Source organism: Protopterus annectens, chromosome 2.part2 (assembly GCF_019279795.1).
Source record: "Protopterus annectens isolate FY-2018-M chromosome 2.part2, PAN1.0, whole genome shotgun sequence".
NCBI lineage: Eukaryota > Metazoa > Chordata > Ceratodontiformes > Protopteridae > Protopterus > Protopterus annectens.
The window spans coordinates 686,263,941-686,287,260 of NC_056730.1; the positions used below are offsets into that span (position 1 = coordinate 686,263,941).

At 35.9% G+C, this 23,320-nt stretch overlaps 1 protein-coding gene across 3 annotated transcripts in view; it reads right to left on the minus strand.

Annotated features, from left to right (window-relative positions):
* SLC4A11 (solute carrier family 4 member 11) overlaps positions 1-23,320 on the minus strand; it is a 1,277,001-nt gene that overhangs the window by 750,931 nt on the left and 502,750 nt on the right. For all 3 annotated transcript variants that reach the window (XM_044064085.1, XM_044064086.1, XM_044064087.1), the window contains exon 3: positions 4,078-4,227. In XM_044064085.1, the coding sequence (XP_043920020.1) occupies positions 4,078-4,227 (150 nt within the window). The remainder of the gene's footprint in view (positions 1-4,077; positions 4,228-23,320) is intronic.

The window sequence follows — 23,320 nt, forward strand, 5'->3', positions numbered from 1 at the left end:
GGAGTAATGGTGGGGATTCTTCCCTTGATGTAAACAGTAGAGAAAGAGAAAGTGAACCATTGATCAAAAGGGGTCATGATTTCTGCTAGAATAGAAAACAACAAAGAGCCACCAGCCTACAAGGAAAGAGAACTATTCTGGCAAAGAGAAAAATGCCAGAAAATAGAGTGGGTTGTTCATGTATCCTTTAATTGGGTCAACACCCTAAACGATTCCATCCTGTGCATTTACACTGACCAGGTCCTGTTGTTTCACAAAAACATTTACAGTGTCAGGAAGAGATTCTTTCTTATCCCATTCTATGGGTGGACCTTGAGTGCTCTCAGTACTGACTATACTAGGAGGGATTGGAATTTGTACAGCTGAGAAGTGTATTGTAAACCTTTAAACACCAACATGGCAGAGTACACCCTCATGTCATACTTTTCAAAACTTGAGCCATCCCATAGACTGGTTTGTAGACAGGCTTCAGTTTATGGACTGCAGGTGAAAGAGTGACCTCCAGCATGACTGGATAATAAGTATTTCAATTTACCAGAACCTGATATGTAGCATCTTTCCTCCTCAGAAGTCGCAGTAGCAGAATAAGGGTGCTCTCAGATTTCCAGAGGAACATACTTAAAGACTAGTCCCTATAGAAGGATAACTAAGGAGCTCAAAACTTTTTTAAACTCAAGGAACAATCCAGTAGAGAGGGCATGAAACACCTCATGTGCTGTGTGATTTCCTAAAACAAAGGCCATATAAACAGGAGCTTGAAGATCTTGGGTGCTCAAGGACTTCATGCATATCAATAACAAGGACCTCCTCGTACTACACTCCCGAAGGCAGCAGAAGAAGAGGGAAGGAGTCTAGCAGTCTAACAGAATTTCTGAAACATGACAGCAGATCCATTCATGTTAGAAGGTGGTTCATGAGTACCAAGTTTCACACATGCCAAACTGCATCTGCATGCCAAAGACAACATATAAGATGGAAAACTCTGTAGTGGGCCTGGCTACAGCACTCAAGTGAAGTTCCTAAAGCAGGAATCCTAGAAGCAAAACTGCTGTCATGAAGAGCAAAAGTTAATCAATGTGCATTTTGTAAAATCTTAGCATGTGTTTTTAAATGCATTTTAAATAATCATTTGGCATTTCAAAAAAAAAAAAAAATCACTGTCATATTTGGTCTTAAATTTAGAAATGCAATGCTTGTTTCATAAGTGAATAAATAATATATCTAGAGTAGATGTGTCCAACCTGCGTCCCGTGGGCCGCATGTGGCCCTCAGAGCTCTGCCATGAGGCCCTCTACCTCTAACTCCAACATTGATGTACGCATGCCCCAAAACACTTTTTTGTTGTGTTTTTCACGGCTGTGACCTGTAACTCTAATATCGGTGTGCGCATACACTAAAGCATCCTTCTAGTTTTGATTTTTTTGCAACAAAGAAGGGCCTGTGTGTTTGCACCATTATTTCTTGCCAAAGAATCAATGTGTGTGTTCTTGCTGAAGAGGGACTCGTCTATGGATTTGCTGCCATTGCCTTTTAAAGAGACAGCACATAACCTGTGTTAATAGGTAAGTATGGTGTGAGTGAGTGCATGCATGAAAGCAGAATGTTTGTGTGTGTGAAAGTAGAAGTGTGTGTGTGTGTGTGTGTGTGTGTGTGTGTGTGTGTGTGTGTGTGTGTGTGTGTGTGTGTGTGTGTGTGTGTGTGTGTTTATGTGTGCATGACAGAGAGACAGAGAGAGACACATGCACAAAGAGGCTAACATACAAAAAAGTTAGCTCACAAATGCATCCTACATTAAATGTACACTTTCATTAAATTGCAGCTTTTCTGATAGGGAGAGTGTTGTACTGAATATGAAATCATACCTCTCAACTGTATGGATTTTCGAAGAATGTCTGGATTTTTGCCTCATCTTCCAATTTGTGTCTTTTGCTTAGGAAATAAAAGTAGTCACCCAAGGTAATGCAGTCGCAGGGATTAAGGAGACAGCAGCCTAGGGTTAATGGGCCAGTAATGGATTGACTAATGTGGGACTGTAGCATATAAAGTTTATTGTTTTTTTTTTGACAAACAAAAAAATCACCCAGTACTGTCTTGTCATTTATGGGTTCTAAGCAGTGGTAGATTGGACAACAGTAAGCATATCTTTGGTGGATCATCATTACTGGCAAATCAAGTTGGCACAATGTCATTGTTTTAATGTTGAGGGTTTTAGTGTGTATGTGTGTGTTTGTGTTGGGAGTACTGCAATAGTAGATGATTATTAAAGACAGAGACTTGCAAACTGTGGAGAATATGTTTCTTTATTTCAAAACCTGATACTAGGGTACAATGAATGCCAAAAATAGATTTTTTAAGACATAGCTTCTTGCCATTTACAGTGGATGGATATTTACATTTAATGGACAATGTTAGCAGTATGAGTGTGATCCTGTAGGGATCTGGAGGATGTTAAGTCTACCACTGCCAATGTCTTGTAAAGTGACCTGGAAATGGATATTGGGATGTTACTGAAAAAATACAGCAAGTGGGCTTTGAAATGTAGTTTAATTAAACAAAGTGCACTTCAATTTACAGGCCATAATTTAATTTATTTCAGGTAGTCCAGATCTTGGTAGATTGTATACCATTAGACTTAATTAGGGAGAGGTGTCATTCTGTGGAAATAAGCAGACCTAGTTTCAGTGAAAGCTCTGTGGTTGTTTGCAGGTAGGAAGTTGCAGGATGTGGAGCCAATGTGTTTTATTATTTTTAATGGATTTGTCATTTCAAAGTATGGTTTTCTTTGTTGCAAAGGAAGGCAGGATTGAATGAGCCATATAATTTTTAACTGACAATAATGGGATAGAAACATTATGCGTAATGTATAATGTTTGCAGCTGCACTTGTTTCAATGGTGTCTATGATGCATAACTATTTTTGGGCTTGTGTCCCAATTGTATTTGTCGCTTTGTCCAGAATTCTTGTTCTAAGGTTGAGAGGTATGGTTCCATGCCAAATCCGAAGGCTGTATTTACCTTGGAAGACTTTTCAGCATAATTATGAGAAACAGAGCGTTTTTAATATCTCCACTTATTTTCAATATAAACTGCCATGTAACCATGCAAATAACTTTCTTATTACACTACTTTAATTCTTTTGGAATTGACAGATATGCTTCACTGGTTCGGATGTAAGCATAGTGTGCTGTGACTGATTTCTTGCAGCAGTCTGTGGCTTACTTATCACAATAAATTTTCTGTGTTTTTGGGTGTGTGATCACTTTAACAGTTTTAAAGATGTTTTTCAAAATTAAATAAATACATAATAAGTAAAAAAAGTAATCCTTTCTTCACTTTGAGCTATTGACAAAGTGTGGGAATTTGTTTTTTTCAAAAGCGATGGTCAGCATTACAGCTTAGTAAACGATCAGTCTGTGAATAACTTCTGCACAAATTAAAATGTCTGAATGTCAAATGGCTTTAGATTGGAGGGAAGCTATATGATCTTAGAGAGTTTATAGATTTCTTATTGATTTAATTTTTGCTGAATAGTTGTCTGTTGATTTATTGATGGTCCTTTTGGTGGTGGGAAATTGCATGGAGTAATCCATTTCTGTTATGATTTTTTTTTCAGATATTTTAACTTCCAGACAATTTCAACTGTGTTATGTGATTACTGAGGTTGCATATTTTACAAGTAGGGGCTCCTTTTCTGTGTGTGTGTGTGTGTGTGTGTGTGTGTGTGTGTGTGTGTGTGTGTGTGTGTGTGTGTGTGTGTGTGTGTGTGTGTGTGTGTGTGTGTGTGTGTGTGTGTGTGTGTGTGTGTGTGTGTGTGTGTGTGTGTGTGTGTATGTGTGTGTGTGTGTGTGTGTGTGTGTGTGTGTGTGTGTGTGTGTGTGTGTGTGTGTGTGTGTGTGTGTGTGTGTGTGTGTGTGTGTGTGTGCGTGTGCATGCGTGTGTGTGTGTGTGTGTGTGTGTGTGTGTGTGTGTGTGTGTGTGTGTGTGTGTGTGAACTCTCACATGTACTTGATAACATAAGTTTGGTTATGCTATGGACTGGTAATCTTTCGGAGTCAAAGCAAATGAAGCAAATACTTGCCTGCTGCATTGAGATGGCTTTCCAGGTTTACACTCACAAAGAATCTCAAGCTGTCTCCAGATACAATAGAGGACTGAACTGTATCAAACAGCTCCTCCCCCAGCTCTTCCCTGCCCTCACCTCCTTCGTCAGTGTCACATTTCAGGAAACCTAAAAGGCAAAAATGGAAAATATTAAATATGTTGTAAAGCTAATAATGATTCTACAACAAATGTGCTATTTTTAATCTCTAATATCATCAGCCTGCTGAGATGTAGTTGTGCCACTGAAGAGTGTTACTTTTTAAATCACAAAAGAGAATCAAATGTTCTTCATCAGTGTATTAGTTGTGTGTGTCTAGGTTTGTCACTGAAAAATTGTATTTTGGAAAATAATTTGTTTTTGAAACCTATTTATTACAATACTTACACAATATATCAAAGTAACAAAATGCAAACAAAAATCAAAATGCAGCAAAAAGCTAATTTTGGATAAATAGAAAGAAAGACAAATATAGATATCGAAGAAACAGCTAAGGTGTACTGAAAAGTAAGGGGGTTTTATATCAAAAGTTATATGATTAAAAAAAAAAGATAGCACCAAGTGATTCCACCAGTTTAGATTTATTATGTAGCTGTAACATTTGTAAAGCAGCCTTCACCAACTAACGGTCCTCTTCAGTGCTTTCTCTGTCTAAATCTATATATGCATCTGCATCTCTATCTCCCTGTATACGTGGTTCTGGTACACCAGTTGCCAGATATAAGCAGAGGCAGTGATTATGGCCACTGACTGGGTCATTATGGTCAGGTTCCTGACATGTTGCTTTGGTGATGGTAGCCCTCTGACATATGTGTGGGAAAAGTACATTCATTGAGGGATGACATAGCATGGCGTTTCATTCAGATACACGTTTTAACATTAACCACCAAAGAAAGGATTAGGCAATAAGCTAAAAAGCCCCGATTCCTGCTTGAATGACATCCTCTATGATTGTATCTCATCTCACAGGGATCAAATAAAATGAATGGGCCAAGAGCAGAAGGATGGCTGATGGTTGGCTGACAGAAAGAATCCTGCAAAATGATAGCAATCAAAGTTTTAGCATTTGAAAGGAGAAAAAGACAGAACTATTGAGGTACATTGAGCACTCCTAGTCTGGGATGAACCAATATCCATCGGTAATTATCATTTAGATAGTTGTTTTTTAACCTGTCTATAAACTTAAAAGCATGATAACGCATTACTTTAAAATGAGGGAATGCAATGTTTGTAAAATAAATCTACATAGTAGTGAGTATTTCACTAAGGAGAAAATGATTTGTATTAAGGTATGGGATTTTGAATCAAGAGCAACCTTCCACCCCTACCATGTCACCTAGCAGCAGACACAGTCACTCTGCTGTCAAACAAACATATGTAACCATAAATCTATTAAATAAAACATTCTACAAAGGCATATAATTTAGGCAATTCAAAACAAAAAAAATGTTAAACCTATACCTTGAAATGCAGAGGCTAATTTTGAAGTTTCTATGTTCAGCCATCGAATGCAACCCCGAATGTTAAACATCGAACATTACTTATACTGAACAGGCATATCTCTGAAAATAAAATAATCGAATGGCCACAGTAAACCAACATAATGGACCTGAAACGTACTACTTACTCACCAGTAACTTAACTTTAAGAAAACCTGCCTTTTTCCCAATTTAGTGTGACCTTGCAATTGGTATATATAATTAATGGAGGGGGGCACAGCCCCCCACAACAGGAGGATTCAGTGAACAGTGGATACTACTTATGTGGGGGCTGCACCCCCACACCCCAGCTAATTATATACACCAACTCTGAGGCCGCACTAAATTGGGGAAAGGGCAGCCTTTCTTATGCTTAAGTTACCAGTAAGCAAGTAGTACATTTTGGTTCCATTATGTTGGTCAGCTATGGCCATTCTATGATTTTATTTTTGGAGATATGCCTGTTTGGTAAAAGTAACTTTCAATGTTTAATGTTTGGGGAATAGCTATTTGATGCAAGTCGCATTCGATGGCTGAACATAGGCCCAGTTTTGAAGATATCTAGTAAGCATTGTGGAGTATTGTGAAATGGGTATAAACAGTTAAGAAAATGTAACATTTTGAGGTTATTTTTACTCCACATTTCTTTCCAAATTTAAACTAAAAACATTTTTCAGTAATATCATCCCCTTCTGAAGCACATATAAAATTCTCATTGAGCACTGCGCTAGAGCAGAAATTGTATCGATCAGTAATGAGCTGCTTCTTCATAAACAAATTCCAAAATTAATACAAATGTAAAAATTTAGTCAAGGATAACAGGCTTTAAAGTGTAAAATGCTTTCGTTCATTGAACTTACAATGTTCAGAACTGATTCACATCCTGAAAGAAATTATTTTATTTGCAAAAACAGTAGCAGAAACATGAGAAAATTAAATAAAGTCCAAAACTCTCAATGATCCCAAGAAATAGGTCCTAAGAAATAACAAGCAATGGTGCCAGAGCCATGGAATAAAACTCTGTGTGAAAAATGCATAACAGTAGCCTTTGGAAGGAAAGCCATTTGGAAATTACCACATTGACAATGCATCCCTAAAAGTAGACTCAGTGGCAAGGGATCTGAGAAAATATTTTGACAGTAACCTGACCTTTGACCACCATGTATCCAATGTGGTGAGAAAATCATTCTATGTTGCACAATTTATTAGTAAGGGCATGGCATTCAATTCCATGGAGCTTATTATTTCACTGTACTCGGTTCTCATTAGACCAGTCATTAATTACAATGCCGAACTTCACAAGCACCAAGGCAAAAACTCATATAGTAGAGCACAGCTTCAAAAAGCACAGGTCAAGGATAAATATTTTAGTTTAAATTTATTCTGGTACCTTGGCATTTCATCTTGAAGGAATAACAATGGTACATCACATCCCACAATTTATACAAAACTTCCTTCCACCAATTAAGATAATTAGTCAATTAAGGCAATTACATAAAACACCTTGACATATTTTAACTACTTTAAAGGAGCCAAAACCTACTTGAAATACTTGCATATATTAAAATTAACATCTACTGAAAATATTACAATTTACCCTTTCACAATATAATTTAATATAATGAATTTGTTCTTTAATAATTTATTACATATTTTTATTTCTTAACAAATAAGTATAAGGACTTACTCTAAAACTTATCCTGTCCCTGCATTGGAAAAAAATAAATATTACAAAGTGCTATAAAGTAAGATTACTGTCAGTGTTCATGCTCCTTGGTTGTAGCGTCCTAACCTGTGCTCTACTATTTGTGATTTTGCATCAATTGCAATGCACCCTTCAGCGTATGCCTGAACTGGCACTTGAAACAGCTTGAGAGACTACAAAGGTTCTTTACAAAAACAATACATGGAGGAAACAACAAGTCCTATGCAGACCATCTCAAAGCTCAAGCCTCGTAGTCAGTTTCCTACAGACTGCTGTGTGCCAATCTATGCCTGGCCTACAACTCATCCTCTGATGCCACAATGATGTCACACTGATGGATCTGTTGCAAATCCATAAAACAAACAGCATCAGAAATACCACTCTTAAGACCTAAACCTCATCTGTGACATAAACAGGACATGTTGGATGGAAAGGTATGTGTCTCAAAGATTACATCCTCTTGTAAACAGGCTTCCCATCTATGTGCAGCAAAGTTCTTCCCTAACCATATTCAAATGTAACTTGGACCAATGAAAGGGACATTAAAAGTTTACCCCTGGTTTGGTACCTATGTCATTAATGCACAGGGACAGTCTATGAATACCCAATGTGTAAAAGCCTGTATCATAACCATAAAATTCTGTGGGGTATTGACACTGTCAGCAATATGTTGGTAAATATGTGGTAAATTTGAGTAGGCTTGGGCCAATAGACTTGTGACTACCAATGAGCCCATGAACCTATGTGTGAAAATGGTGAATTCAGGTCTTATAAAAGTCTACATAAAAGTAAAAGATTGAAATAATGCTGAAACAACAAAAAGAATTATAGAAAAGATTATTAGGAAATAATTTTTAAAGTTTTGCATTTATCTTGACAGAAAGACCACATAACATAAAGGTGGTTAATGCTTTCCAGTTTCTACATTTATCTACAGCTATCAATTATCCAGAAATATGCAGACTCAAAATATAACAATGGAATAAAATTGAACACTGTACTACCAAAAAGTAATGAATTTGCAAGTGCCGTAACATTAGAATGCTCATTGCTGCGAACATTTGCTTCTTAGTTTAAATTCAGACATCACTGTTACATAAGCATGCTATTGAACACGATGCCTTTAACTTCCGGTTCATTTAGAAAAGGTCCTAAAACTTATCAACATCTTCATCACTGTCATTACTTTAAAGTGCATTATTGTTGTACAGCTACATTTAGTAAGGGTATCTTCATGTTTTTTATGACTAAGAATATAATAAACATATGCTCCATTTTTGTCATGTATGAATTAATCTGTTTATCCTTTGTTGGTCAAGTTAGTCCCACTAGGCCTCCTTTCAGGTAAACATGAGGTGGTATTTATAATGAGTAGAAGAAATTTGGCAGTGCATCAGAGAACTATTTTTTATAAAGTGCCATGGCAACATTCACATGACCTATTACCTACTCAGGCAGATGGAACCTTGATTTAACATCTTACCTGGAGAATGGTGCACTTATCTAATGCTTCACTGTAATGGAAACAACTGAAAAAACTAATCTAAGTACCTGGAGGGGAAAGAGAACCCACAACCTATTCTACTAGCACGCCAGGTAAGTGTGCAACCTCTGGGACTGCTAACACCGATGAGCTATCTAAGAAAAACTTGAGTTTTTGCTTCTTCACTTTGCTATAAGAAAAGAACAATATGGTTTGGAAGGGAATGTTCTACCATGGCAGAATAATTCATTTTGTACCCTATCAAAGAAAAGGATCTGATGTACTACAGAGAATTAGTTTTTCAGGAACTGGCAGCCATCTTCTCAACTATCTAGCCTTTCTGTAGCAACTATACAGGTACAGGCCATCTAATCTACTCACTGACCATCTGCCTTACATACAGTACATACAAGCCCACATCATTGTTCTTTACCAGATTTCTTTCCCATTTCATCTCTCATATGATTATTCTAGAAGTTTTGATGGGCAAAAGTCTTCTAGAGTTAAAATACTATAAGATAACACTTAATCTGCTGAAGGTAGCCACTGCAATCATGTATTCATTCTTAATGAAATTAGATATATCTTCATGATAGGCAATAATTGTAATGGGCAGCATTTATTTATTTTTTTCTTTTGAGATCCAGAGTGAACTTTTGTACCTGCCAAAGAGAAGTTTTGCCTTCCATAAGTAAAGTCATATTGTAATACAAACATATTTTGCCAATCAAAAGAAGGTTTTGCATTCCCTCTGCAAAGTGACCTCTCAATGCAATGGGAAGATGGTCCAGAAATAAAACTGAGCCACTTACAAAAGTAGAGAAAAAAAAGAAAAAAATATGGTTTTACTTCCTTTTTATTTCATAACAGTGTAGTGCTTCACTCACAAGATCTTACATAATTAACCTGCATTAATGTTTTCAGATGTTACAACCCATGACATTTTTTTATGTTTACATTTAGGTACTTTAGCAGCTTGTCATGTCTGAGCAACTTAAATTACCCAATGAAACAAGAAAATCATTGCATAATTATGATCCACACTTCTACTTTCCTATTACCTCACGCTACTTTATAAACCACAGATCTTTAAAAAAGTGCCATTAATATAGTCTGCCTCACATTAAAGACAGCCTTTGTTATAGGCAAATACTTCTCCCCACTTTCTGCCCATTCTGGCTGGCTGATACATGCATTTTTTTAACTGTAACTAATACTTCCTGCTCTAATGTTTTTAAATGTGGTTAAAGAGGTTTGAAAGCCTGTAAGAACTGTTTCATTTTTTGAGATTGCATTATATAAAAAGGAAGTTAGCTACACCCTTTAATCCTTTTCATCATCAACAACAACTAACAGTGTATTATATGTACTTTGACCAGTGTTGTCAGATTTTTTATTGCTAAACATATGCAGCATTTATTCTGTGTACTTCTGCCACTGTAACTGTAATGTGCTTAGCTTCTGAGTGAATATTTTTGCTGAAATGTATGATGATTTATTTGTTTATTAATTTATGAATTTAACTACTGACCTGAAATATGTGATTATTTGTTTACAGTGCTGGAGCACAATGATTACACTCAAATATTCAGAAAAAGACAAATCAGCTAAGTGCCACAGTTGCACGAGACCCAACTTTAACAAATGTTAAGCACCCCCTCCTAAACTTGTTAAGGTCAGGTCCCATGCAAGACAGAATACATGACAGTAGAAGAAAACAACATTTGATTCTGTCTGCTGTCCATGCCAATAGGGTGTCCCTTCCTCTTACAAATGAAGAAAGTTACCAGAGTAATTTCACCTGCATTTCTGAAGGATAAGAAGTCAGAAACATAAATATATGTCATTATTTAGTGTTTTCAATCCTCTGTGACGTCTTTCATTATTGAGCGTCTTCAATTTCAATCCTCTGTGGTTTCTCTGAAAACCACGGACTTTATGAAAAACAGACCAAATGAATGAGGCAAAAAATATGGATGTTCTGTGAAAACCTAGACAGTTTAGCAGCATGGCAATATGAGTGTAAATGCAAAGGGACTGTGTTACACTGCCTTTCTGACAGCACTTGCTAAGTGGTTGACTGCTTTATGACTTTGAATGCTGGTAAACACTTAGTATTTTTTCTTCTTCCTTTTTTCACTCTAATGAGTAGTACTTTAAAGCTCTATGGACTACAAATAATTATGATTGGATCTGTGATCATAATGCTAAATTATGTGTTGTTGATATAGATGTCAAGATTCACCTCAAAAGTGAACCCCTCAAGGTACATTTCTCGGCATCCATGCATCGAACACATAATAAATGTGCTATGATCAGCAAACAGATTTAATCCTTTATATTTATTGTTTGTTTGTTTGTTTACTTGTTTGGTTGTTAAACAGGTGGACTATTCCCTAGGCCTTTTTTTAGTCACAAATCAGTTTAATATGTGTGCATATGTTACAGCATATAGTATAAAATACGATAAGGTACATACATAACAGTGGGACAACCAAATTTCAGATACATAAGTTGCTTACAGTAAGTAAACGTCTCATTCCTGCCATTTAGTATCTGAATTTGCATTAAATATTTCCTGAACTAGTTTGTCTGAAGTTGAGTTTTATACACTTGGGTATCAGAAATATAACAAAAGGGCCTGTTTAGATAATGCAGTTTGAACTCTTCCGTGCTTGCAGCCTCAGCTGACACAATACATCCTGGAAGACGCCATTCTCTGTGTTTGTTCTGTCACAAAATGATACACATATCTAAACAGAGTCGAAGCTTCCATATTTGAAACAAACAGTATATTATGAGCGAGAGAGACAGAGATAGAAATAGATGCCCAGAAGGAACCCACAAGGCTTACAACACTTCCTCTAAATGCCATGACAGCTTTTTTGCTGCAAGAAGTAGTACACAAATAAAAATAATAAAAGCTCTCAGGAAACAGTCTACCTTCTTTTTCTAGAAGACAACTAAAATAATGCACAATTATTTGCAAAGAGGTAAGGAGCAAATATATACTCACCTTATCAGAAAACACCACTCTTCTTTTTTTAAGCTTCTTTTTTATCTCTTCACACATTCCTTTGAAATACCCAGCACATATTTATGCTCGATGCACATTCTCATCATTATTTTAATTTACTAAATCAACATCCTTGTGGTACATATATACTGTGGGTCCTTACTCTTTCATATTTCCACCCTACCTTAACTTAGCATCTGCAGTTGTGCAGTTCCCTTGTAATTATAAATGTGATTTTATTAACAAGAAATAGTGACTACACATAAAAAAGGATGAAGAACTTTATAAACAGCATTTGTCTGGTAACAGTGATTTTGGGGCAATCACTGATGGCTCCCCTAAGCCACACTCCTTCACCACTGCAGCTGGCAATCACAAGAAGTCACACCAGCACTGTCCCACTTCAGACATTTGAAAAGGCAGCTACAGTAACCCTAAACTTTGGAACTTAATCCCGCCACCCATCTGCTCTAAACCTATATGAAGAGCACTTTGAGCACTTCTAATGTAACAACATACAAAGCAGTTTTATGCAAGTTCACCGGACTGTTATTAAAAAATGACTTGCCACAAAAATTATAAATGCTGTATAGACACTGCATGAACCTCTACATTTGATGTAACTATTTACCTGCAATGCCAGTGTTCTTTCTTGTGTATCTTAATATCATTGACTAATGATCTGTATTACTTTTCTGTATTCTACTGCACTCTGTTATGCATTAATTACTGTTCTGCACATAATTTGCACATTTTCTTCTGTGCTGAATATCTTACAGTAATTAGGGCACATTTGAATTTTCACAGTACAGTGCATAAAAAAGAGAACATAGACTGTAAACAATGGAATTCTTTGCAGTTTTGCTCACGCCTATTATTGTGTTATGGCTGAGCACCTCTTAACTGACTACTTACAACTAGCTCCTGACATAATAACTTTTCCAGTCTCCATCCTGATAAACACATCCATGGAAAAAAAATATATCCCATTCATTTGGAAGCAACTATATATTATACCACTACTACACAAAAGAGGTCCACCTACAGAATTGAACAACTATAGGCCTGTTATTGTCCTATCACCATTGTCAAAGATATTAGAGAAATGCATCCATTTTCAATTGATGCAAACCTTAGTTCAAATAATCTTGTGTCTAATACACAGCATAGATTCAGACCCCATCACAGCATAATAACTGCAATTCAAAATTTCACCAGCATTATAAACCAATACAGAAATGACAGCAAATTAGTATCCACCTTGTTCTTCGATCTATCAAAAGCATTTCATACCATGTCACACCACAACATTCCCATAGAACTTGCTTCTGTTGGCCTCTGCCACTTCTCCCATTCGTGGTTCATTCGTTATCTGTCTGACAGGGAACACATTTTCTCATCCTTTCTACCAGCACTACTGGAATACCACAAAGATCCAAACTAGGACCCCTTCTCTTCAACATCTACATTAATAAGCCTCATTCTGCCACCCATCCAGCTGGCATAGCACAATACGATGATCATTCCATTCTTTATACAAAGCTCCAAGAGAGCACCCAGTCTTCTTTCTCCTTCGTTGAATCCTGGCTAAAAAATCACAACCTGTTACTTAATCCTAACAAAACAAAATCAGTATTTTTCACCCCAAAAGACTAGCTCAATCAAAAGCGATCTTTCAACATAACTTCAGCCAGTTGCACCAGAACTGAAACAGTAACCCAAACCATTGTTCCAGGCATAATAGGCAAGGGTTAGCATAATGGCATAATGACTAAGGTCTTAACCTCACAGACACAAGGTACAGGGTTTGATTCTGACCTTGTGTTATCAGCTACGCTTGTAACGATCTGTAAACTGATAGCCCAGTATTTACTCATGAACCTATAATAGATGACAAACTCAGGTTCAACCAGCATATCCTTCAACCTATTAAAAAAGCACATCAGAAATTAGGCTCCCTGTATAAGGTCAAGGCATACCCTACAGACACAGCAAGCATAACACTAGCCTCAGCCAACCTACTGCCATCCGTCCTATATGCTTCTGCACTCTTCACAAACCTGCACACCCCCACAAAAAGCCAAATTTGTGTCTTGTTACAACAAGGTGGCAAAGTTTGCTACCAACCTTTCATCTAGGTTGTACTATTATTATGCCTTAAAACAGTTTAACAGCTCGATTGGCTTTAACTACTAAACTACCTAACCTACTCCCACTTAATTACAGCATTTAAACTTATTTATCGCCCAGAAAATGGCCATCAGTACTGGATACTGCATGACTGCCCAAACAAGGATCTCTGTTCTAGTGAACAATTTCTACTACAAATAAAAAGACCACTTAACTTAGCAATTGAATCCATATACTCACATTATGTCTCAAAGCTCTGGAATGTGATCGCTGCCCTAATAAAATTAGCAGATAAAATTCCAAACTTGAAGACTATGCTTTAACAACATCTCAGTCACGTGTGGTTATGTAACTATTCCTCACCAGGTTTAGGGACTCTCCACCCCAAAATACTCCAAGATCCCCCTTCATGGTCACTCTTATCATCTGTACTCCCCTCTTCTTTAATATCATAAGCATCTCTACCAAGTTATAAGTTATAACTAAATCTTATTCTAATAATACGTCTTCCTATTATGTCATTCTTTGTATTTCACTCTTGCTTCAAAAGAAAAGAACTGACAAATTCTGTCTCCATTCTATCCTTTATGCTATTTCAATACAACTACCTTGTAACTCAAACTTCATTGGACACTATCAGCTGATGCAGTGACCCCACCATAGTATATTACTGCAATTTTTCTACACTGTAATTTCTGAATAACATAACTGAATAAAAATGTTATCTATAAGCAATGCTGCTAGAGTTATTCTCCTATAATTTTACACTGTAGTTTCTCTGGCAACTTTATTTCATTGTACTATTATGTGTTTAGGAGTACAATGTAATTTAACATCCACAGGGAACTGTATAAGAAATATAACATTAAATATATAAAACTGAAGTCTGGTTCAAATGCTCCCGATAATATTCCTTCACAATTCCTCAGCATAGCTGCTGAAGCCATTGCCTACCCCATTAGTATTTTAATCATCTGCTCTATCCAAGAAAGCACAGTTCGCCTTATCTGGAAAAAGGCCTTTATCATACCTTTATATAAAGGAGGTAACAATAACAATGTCTCCAACTTTCGTCCCATCGCTATCCTGTCTCCCATCTCCAAACTCCTTGAAAAGTGTATCCAACTACAACTCCTACCATACCTCATTGATAACAACCTACTAACTCCCACACAACATGGCTTCAGACCAGGCCACAGCACTATGACAGCCCTCCTCTCCTTCCTGGAAACAGTAAATAAAGCCAGAGACTCTGGTCATATTGTTTCTACCCTTCTACTGGATCTTTCTAAGGCCTTTGACACCATCTCCCATAACCTTCTTCTAGCTAAACTCTCTAAGCTTAACCTATCTCTTTCCTCTTTGAACTGGTTCTCCAGTTACTTATCCAACAGACATCAAGCAGTAAAATGGAAAAAGGCCACCTCCTCATTCCTTAATACCCCAACTGGTGTTCCACAAGGTTCAATATTAGGCCCCCTCCTCTTCAACATCTTTATTAATGACTTCCGCAACTCCATCCCATTCTCAAACATCATTCAATATGCAGACGGCTCAACTATTATTTGCTCTGCCACTTCAGCCCCTTTACTTCTAAAGCTAACTCAAGATGATTTTTCAACCACTGAACAATGGATGAAAAATAATCACTTAGCACTCAATGCTTCTAAAACCAAATTAATGGTATTCACTCCCTCAAAAGCCACCCCTCTCAACACAAACACCTTCTGTATTTCTAGTCAAAACAACACAACTCTGGAACTGGTATCAGAGACCAAGCTACTTGGTGTCCAAATTGACAATCAGCTCAAATTTAATTCCCACATACAACTAAACATCAAAAAAACCCATAAAAAATTAGGTATGCTCTACCGTCAATACCATTATCTTACACCCTCCACTAAACTCACCCTCTCTACATCCTTTCTCATCCCCTCCCTTCTCTATGGATCTCCACTCCTAACTAATCTACAATCATCTCTGAAAAATCAACTCTTATGTTGTTATAACAAAATCGCCAAGTTCGCCACTAGCCAGAGGTCCTCTACTCACCATTGTTCCTCTCTCCACAAACTAAATTGGCTAGAACTACCCAGCCACCTTATCTATACCCAACTCACTCTAGTCCACAAGCTTATTTTCAACCCCTCAATCTGTCCCTCCCTCTCCTCTGCCTTTAAAATGTATCTACCCAACAGAGTACTAAGGTCTAACAACCAAAATCTTCTTGAAATACACAAACCAGCTCGTCCACCAGGCAAATACCTTCTATCCTTTAGTCTGGCATGACTCTGGAACTCCCTACCATCACCCATTCGTGTTACCCCTACTAACTCTTCCTTCAAAAAAACTCTTCATTCATACCTAGCCTCCCAGTGGGAATGCTCTAGCTGCCACCCTACATAACTTGCACTGCTAGCCTTCTTTCTCTCATAACTATATAGTTTACACTTTAAACTTCCATTCTCTCCCTTTTTGTCAATAAATAAATACAACAACTTTGTTGATCTATCCCCATCAACCTGTTTGCTAATGTAGCCCATCACTAGTACGAAGCACACCCAATCCCACAGGGAATCCCTTACTTTGACTGAACACTGTTCATACTTCAGTATTTGGGTCCCCTGTACATAGTTTGCACTAATCTTACCTTCTATTTTTTGGACTTCAAACCACCACAGGACTGCCCAAAACATGTCATTTGAACCTTGTCATAAGATTTCTTCAAATATAAGAACAGTCACTTGGACTCTTCTCATCTCTAGATTCTTCTTAACTATCTGTCTCACTGCAAACATTGGGTAAGTTGTGATACATCCTGATCTGAATCCCAACTGCTCATCTCCCATCCTACTTCTACCTACTCTGCGTACTCATTTATCAGTCATATGAAAGTTGTTGCAGTGCGTCCATGAACATCAACATACTAACCATACATGGTTTTGGCAGGAATCAATCCATGCATAAACAACTACTCTAGATTTACAATGATCACACTGTTTATCGCAGAAATTGTCTCTGTTAAATGAAATATTTTATCTATAATTAGTATAACCAAAACTTTCATTGTCATTTTTGCTTTAGAAACTGTATGTTTAAATGCAATGTTTCTACTAGTACTTTTGTACAAACTGTAACAAGAGCTTTGATTGTAATTTTGTTTGTAATTACTGTTTTGTTTGTAACTATTGTTTTGTTTTTGGAGCTTTTGTCCCCAGGACCCCATTGAAAATGGGTTCTTCTAGGCCCAATGAACTATCCTGGTAAACCAACTGCAAATAAATAAATAAATAAATAAATAAATATGTAATTTTACTGGAGCTTTTCTCCTCAGGCCTTTGGATATTTTCTCAGTCATACTTTCTTTGTCAGCAAAGACAGATAAATAAATAAATAATATAAAATAAATAAATAATAATAATAAAAATAAAATAGATAAAAATAAATAAAATGCCACAGCTAACTCACCTGTACAAAACAATAAAACAAAATAATTACAATTCACTCCAGCAGTAAGGGCAATAATTATCACAGCAGCTCCTCTTTATCTAATGCCACACATTAAACAAACAAAAAAATAAATTGTTGTATTGTCTCATCTTTGCAGTAGCTTTAATGTCAGGAGCTATCATGTGGCTGTCATTTGTTCACAGCTGTACAAATGATGTCATGTAGAAATTTAGAGGAACTAAAAGGTGAAGTCATCAAAAAGGGCTGTTGGGCTGAATAAGTTAAATAACAAATTAGGAACTAAGAACATATTGCTGATGGTTTCCCTTCCTGATATAAGCGATGCAGTTATTAAATTAAATGATTTTATCATATCACTTGGAAAAATAATTGCTTTATTCTTACCAGTAAGAATGAGAATACCTCTGCCTGCTAAACATCAAAAGGACTGTGTTTTAAAATTGTAAGTGTTCAATTCAGTAGGTTATCAGTTATCTAGACAAACATATGTGGGTTACTTCCATACCTTAGACTGTCTTTCAGTCATATTACATTTTATCAGATTAATCAAGTTGTATATTTGTCTAATGATGTAAATACTTTGTTAATTTCCTGTAACAATACAGCTGCTCATACAGGCTGTACACAGCAATGTTATGAGAGTATAGATATAAAACTGTATTGTGTTTTTGGGAGTGTGAGTACATGGAGAGGGCTGCATGTGAGGAATGCTTAAATGTTATAGTATCAGTGTTTGTGCGTAAAATCATGGAGCAGAGAAAAGCAGTGATATTCTTCCTTTATCTGCATTTCAATTGATCGTGGACTTAAGCTGAAGATGATGGCTGTGGAGGTACAAAACACAATTGGATGCTTACGTCTTTGTGTGTATGTTTGATGAATTGGTAGTCAGTGTTTTATTTATTTATTTGCTTGCTTGTTTGTTTGTTTTTGAAACAACAGCTTCCAAATAGGTTGCATGTGATACACTGACAGACACTCGTGTATTTATATGTACAGACAGTCACAGAATATATAGACATGCACACTGCAGCCCTTCTTATCCATTAATGTACCTTGCTAACACATCTCTCCTGTAGTGTCAAGTAGAATTCTTCAAAAACTAGACTATTCTCATTGAAAACAAAATAGAGACCTACAGCCATTATGAAGGAAGGTGGAGGAAGGGCTTGTTACTAACAAAAAACTTTTTCAAACAAGTCGGTCATACAAGTGTGCCTAAATTTTGTCATTGGTAAAGAACCGGTCCATCTACAGTAACCAGCTGTGTCCTGCTGGTTACTTTAGATGGGCCTGTTCTTTGGTAAAGAACAGGCCCATCTACAGTAACCAGCAGGACACAGCCTGTAATATATCTTCTCAGATTGCCACCTCCAAGGGGAACAAACCTTTGAAAACCATCGCCCCCAAAAGAAGACTTGCACCTGTGAACTATGTCCAACTTATAGAGCTTTGAAAAAGTATTTGAAATCAGCTAAGCTGCCTTTACACAAACATAGTCAAAAGTGGCATTACAGAAAAAAGCTGTAGATGTACAGCTGTAGTGAAATGAAACTTTGGCTCTCACTGTGAGGACCTCCCTTATGTTTTGTAACTAAAAGAAGTATAGTTAGATATCAGGTGAGGGACATTGTTTGGCAAATATCCAGTTCAAATTAGCCTTAAAAAAGGGAAATTAAAACATAATTTGTATATATACGATGACAATGTTCTTTCTCTGTCAAATATCTGAATTACTTATGAACAACAAAAAGAAAAAATCTGTTGTATCAATTGAAGTCTCAGATAACCCAGTATGCAACCTACACTGGATCAAAAACAAACTAACACAAAATCGAACTGTAAAATACATACTACAAATTAATAAAATTGAACATAGTAGGTAGTTCACAGCTGAGTTCAAAAATGGAGATATTTTTTATTGAAACACACAAACAAACAATACTAGTAGAATATAATGAAAAGCAGCAAATACATTCATTATTTATATATAATCAAGTTATTTGGAGCAAGGGAGTGGTTCTGTTAATAGGTTTGTAGATTAGTATTAGGCTAACTGCCCTCATGGGCCATTTTAAGCCTAGCTAATCAGCCCATGTGAGAATCAAACCTTGCACCTTGTGACTGTAAGGTAAGCACCTTAACCACTATGCCAACCTCCCACCCACAGTAAAAAAAAAAAAAAGCATTAAACTCATTCTTTTAACCAAGTCCCCATTCCCTCTTAACAACATAGTGTAAGCTGAGACTGTGCTTCCTTAGAACTAAAACTAAAAAGCAAGAGACAAATTAAAAATTATAATATAAGAACAGCTTATTAAGGCTAGCCTACTAATCCAAACTTTATTAAGAAACTAACTCACTAAAAAAAGATTAACTAATTAACTAACAAAAAGATCTACCACTAGACAACTATCAGAATAAATATTAATACTTATAAAGTGAAACAATTTTAACAAAGATCGCTTTTGTACCAAATAAATACTTTATCAAATTTGTGTAAAAAACATATTGTGATATTAATGAACATGTGTATAAATCTACAAATGAATACCTAAGTAGGCTTTTATTGCTCTTAACAGAACTACCTTCTGTAACTACTTCATTATTCCAAATAACCTGATTATATATAAATTATGAATGTTTTTAATGCTTTTCGTTATATTTAACTTGGAATCCTTGTTTGTGTGTTTCAATACAGAATATTTCATTTTAACTCAACTGTGGACTACCTACTGTTTTCTATTTTATTATTTTGTAGTACGTATTTTACAGTTCAATTTTTATTAGTGAACTAGGTGCATAACATAATTCAAGGAGTGAACTTTACACCCTCCACACTGCAAAGTTTCTTCTTGGTTTAATTACTTATGAACAGCAACACACTGCAGGAAATTTCCGCCTATATTTTTCAATTCCCAGCCATCTAAACCATAAAATATGACCTAGATCTAACAGAACCACTTTTTATTACAGACTTTGCATGCTGCTGCTTTGCTCTAACTTCTTTGTTTAAGTCGTTTCCGCTTAGTCTTGTATAGTATAAATAACACACACTTACAAAATGAAAAGGTAGATGGGGACCTGGGCATTTGGTTCAACAGTTCCCCTCTCCATTGATCATGACTTGGCAATTATGTTCAGATCCTTCTGCATACTAATAGCCAAATGTGTCTCATCTACATCCAAAGATATCATCGCTCCATTAAAATCAGTAGTGATCTAACCCATTATAGAGTGCACCAGTATGCATCTCAGACGACTTCTCAACAAACTTGAAAAGTCCCAGGAACCCCTAACAAATAAAAATGACTGGTCTAAAGACCTTAGCTATTGGTAGAGACTGAAAGCCTTGTCCATATAATCTTTGTCTTATAAACATCTGAGGGGTGAGCTGTGTCTTAGTTATCATGCTATTAGAGCTCTTTTTGTCCTTCTATATCTCAATAAAACAAGCAGCTCAACTATCACCAGAACTAGAGATCTAACTCTTCATCAGCAGATAAACAGAACATAAGTGAAAGATGGATTCATCACCCAGCACCTTACCATCATCTGGAATAAACTTCAGATAAACTGCAGATTTAACAATGTGATTTTTGATCTTCCTTCAACTTAAACTGGCATGACTGTATGGGTGATCTTAAATTGATCTCAGTACTACTTGGACTTTCTCTCTTTGAGAAAGGAGATAAAGCTTGAGGATGAGTCTTGGCAAGGTGCACATGACTGATAGACTATAATAGCCTTAAAACTCTTAAGAATCCTATGAATCCAACACATAAATAAGCCAGTTATAATTAAAACAAGCAACACGGGAAATGTGATATTATAAGATAAGAGACCAATTGCTTGTATGTCAAGAGCATTAAAGATGCACAAAAGAGATACTCTCAGAACGAAATAAAACTGTTAGAAACAATGCAAAGATGTGAAAAAAATCACAGATATGTCATTTTTAAATAGACAGCAAATCTCTGCAATGAACCTTCAGAAATTCTTTATACAATGCATGTCCATACTTATATAGGCTCTTACATATTATATAGAAGTATGATCCGAAAGTAAAATACAGACCAAGCAAAGAGCTACGCATATCAGTTACAATGTGAAGACTGTACCTGAAAAGCATGAATAATTCCTAGATATTTTAGGGGGTAATACTGCAGTAAAATAATTTTAGAAAAGTATTGACAATGACTTAGAAATGCAGTTGCTGATAGTGAAAAGTGTTATAGTGAACCAGAGAATAGCTAGCATGAGCAAAATTATCCATAATGAAAAAGCAGCTTTATTTCTCTTTCAAAGAAAAATACATTTTGTGCCGATCTTGATGTTCAGTGCTGATACAATGATAGTTCCCAATCAATTGAGAAGACAAATGTTTGAAATGATACATGCATCATATAAGACAAAAAGTAATGTACAAAGAAAGAGAAGAGTTGTAATACATTGGGCCAGGGATGTTGGCTGAAACACAACAATTATTGCAGAGCAGTGACATTAAATTCATATCAAAGCAGAAATCCAGAAGACAAGATGTGAGCAGATATGCTTCTTGGGAATCCTGAAATTGCATATCATCTTAGCCTTTGAGTAGAGTGCACAGTTTGCTCCAGTTCAGAAAAGCTATGCATTTCATATATGAGAATTATTATTCCAAGTTCCCTGAAGTAATCATACTGACAAACACAGCATGTGCAAGTGCGGGTAGTCAATTAATGTGAAAACTCTTGAAACCGGGAGATCTGATGTTGTCATATCTAAGCATGGTTGAGAGTACAAAAGTAATGAATTTAGAAGACAGGTGAAAAATAGATGATTCAGACATATATTTGTAACATCCAGTCCATGTTATCTGTAATCACATGAGCAAGTGGAGAGACCAAACTAACAGTGAATAATCTTATGAGAAAGAGCTGAAGCAAAAACTGCAAAGGACACTTATCTTGCCAGTTTGCAAGATAGAAGTGATCCATTTCAGAGACTGAATCTCTCAGTGTCCCAATTTTAATATGAAGAAAGACAACAAGTAAACTACTGACTTTATGTATGTTGATGATGCCTGGAATTCATTAGAAAGTGAAAGAAATACTAGAAATAAAGGAACATAGAACTAATGCAGGGATGGAAACTGCACTAAACAACCAGATTTAAATTTTGAAGATAAAGTAAAAATCCAAAACCAATGTGGAATTTAACAGCCCAAATCTGATGCAGTTGGTAAACCACCAACCAAACCCAAATCCTACAATCTTCATTGGTAAGATTTGTAGAAGAAAACATATAGATTTCTACAAGAAATACATGTTTTTTTTCATCCATGTAGAGGAAAAGGAGTAACTAGAAGTGTAACAACCATTCCATGGTTGACAGGAAAACTGAGAACTTTGATTGTCATGTACTGCAGAAAAAAGTTTGTGAAGTCATTCCTTAAGAAACAATTCTAATAGTACAGAAACCCGTAGTGTAACAATAACTGTTCCTACAGCTAAATCAGTTATGCACTGTAAAAAGTCTTTTTAAATAATCCAAGTCGATTAGATACTGAAGAAACTAGACAAATACATGAAACATTCAATAATTAAAACTAATTCTGAACACTGAAAGTAGAATATATTCACAATGTCTTTCAATATATATACAAATATTTGATATAAAATAATCACAACATGCTTAGTATAGCAATAAGGTTAACTTTAAAGTGATCAGCTTAATATAATGCATGCTGCTTTATAGTCTATACTATATGTAGCATAATGCATGCTCCCTCATATAATGTGCACACACATACATATATACACAGACATATATCTATCTATCTCTCTCTCTATATATATATATATAAATATATATATATATATATATATATATATATATATATATATATATATATATATATATGTGTGTATATATATATATATATATATATATATATA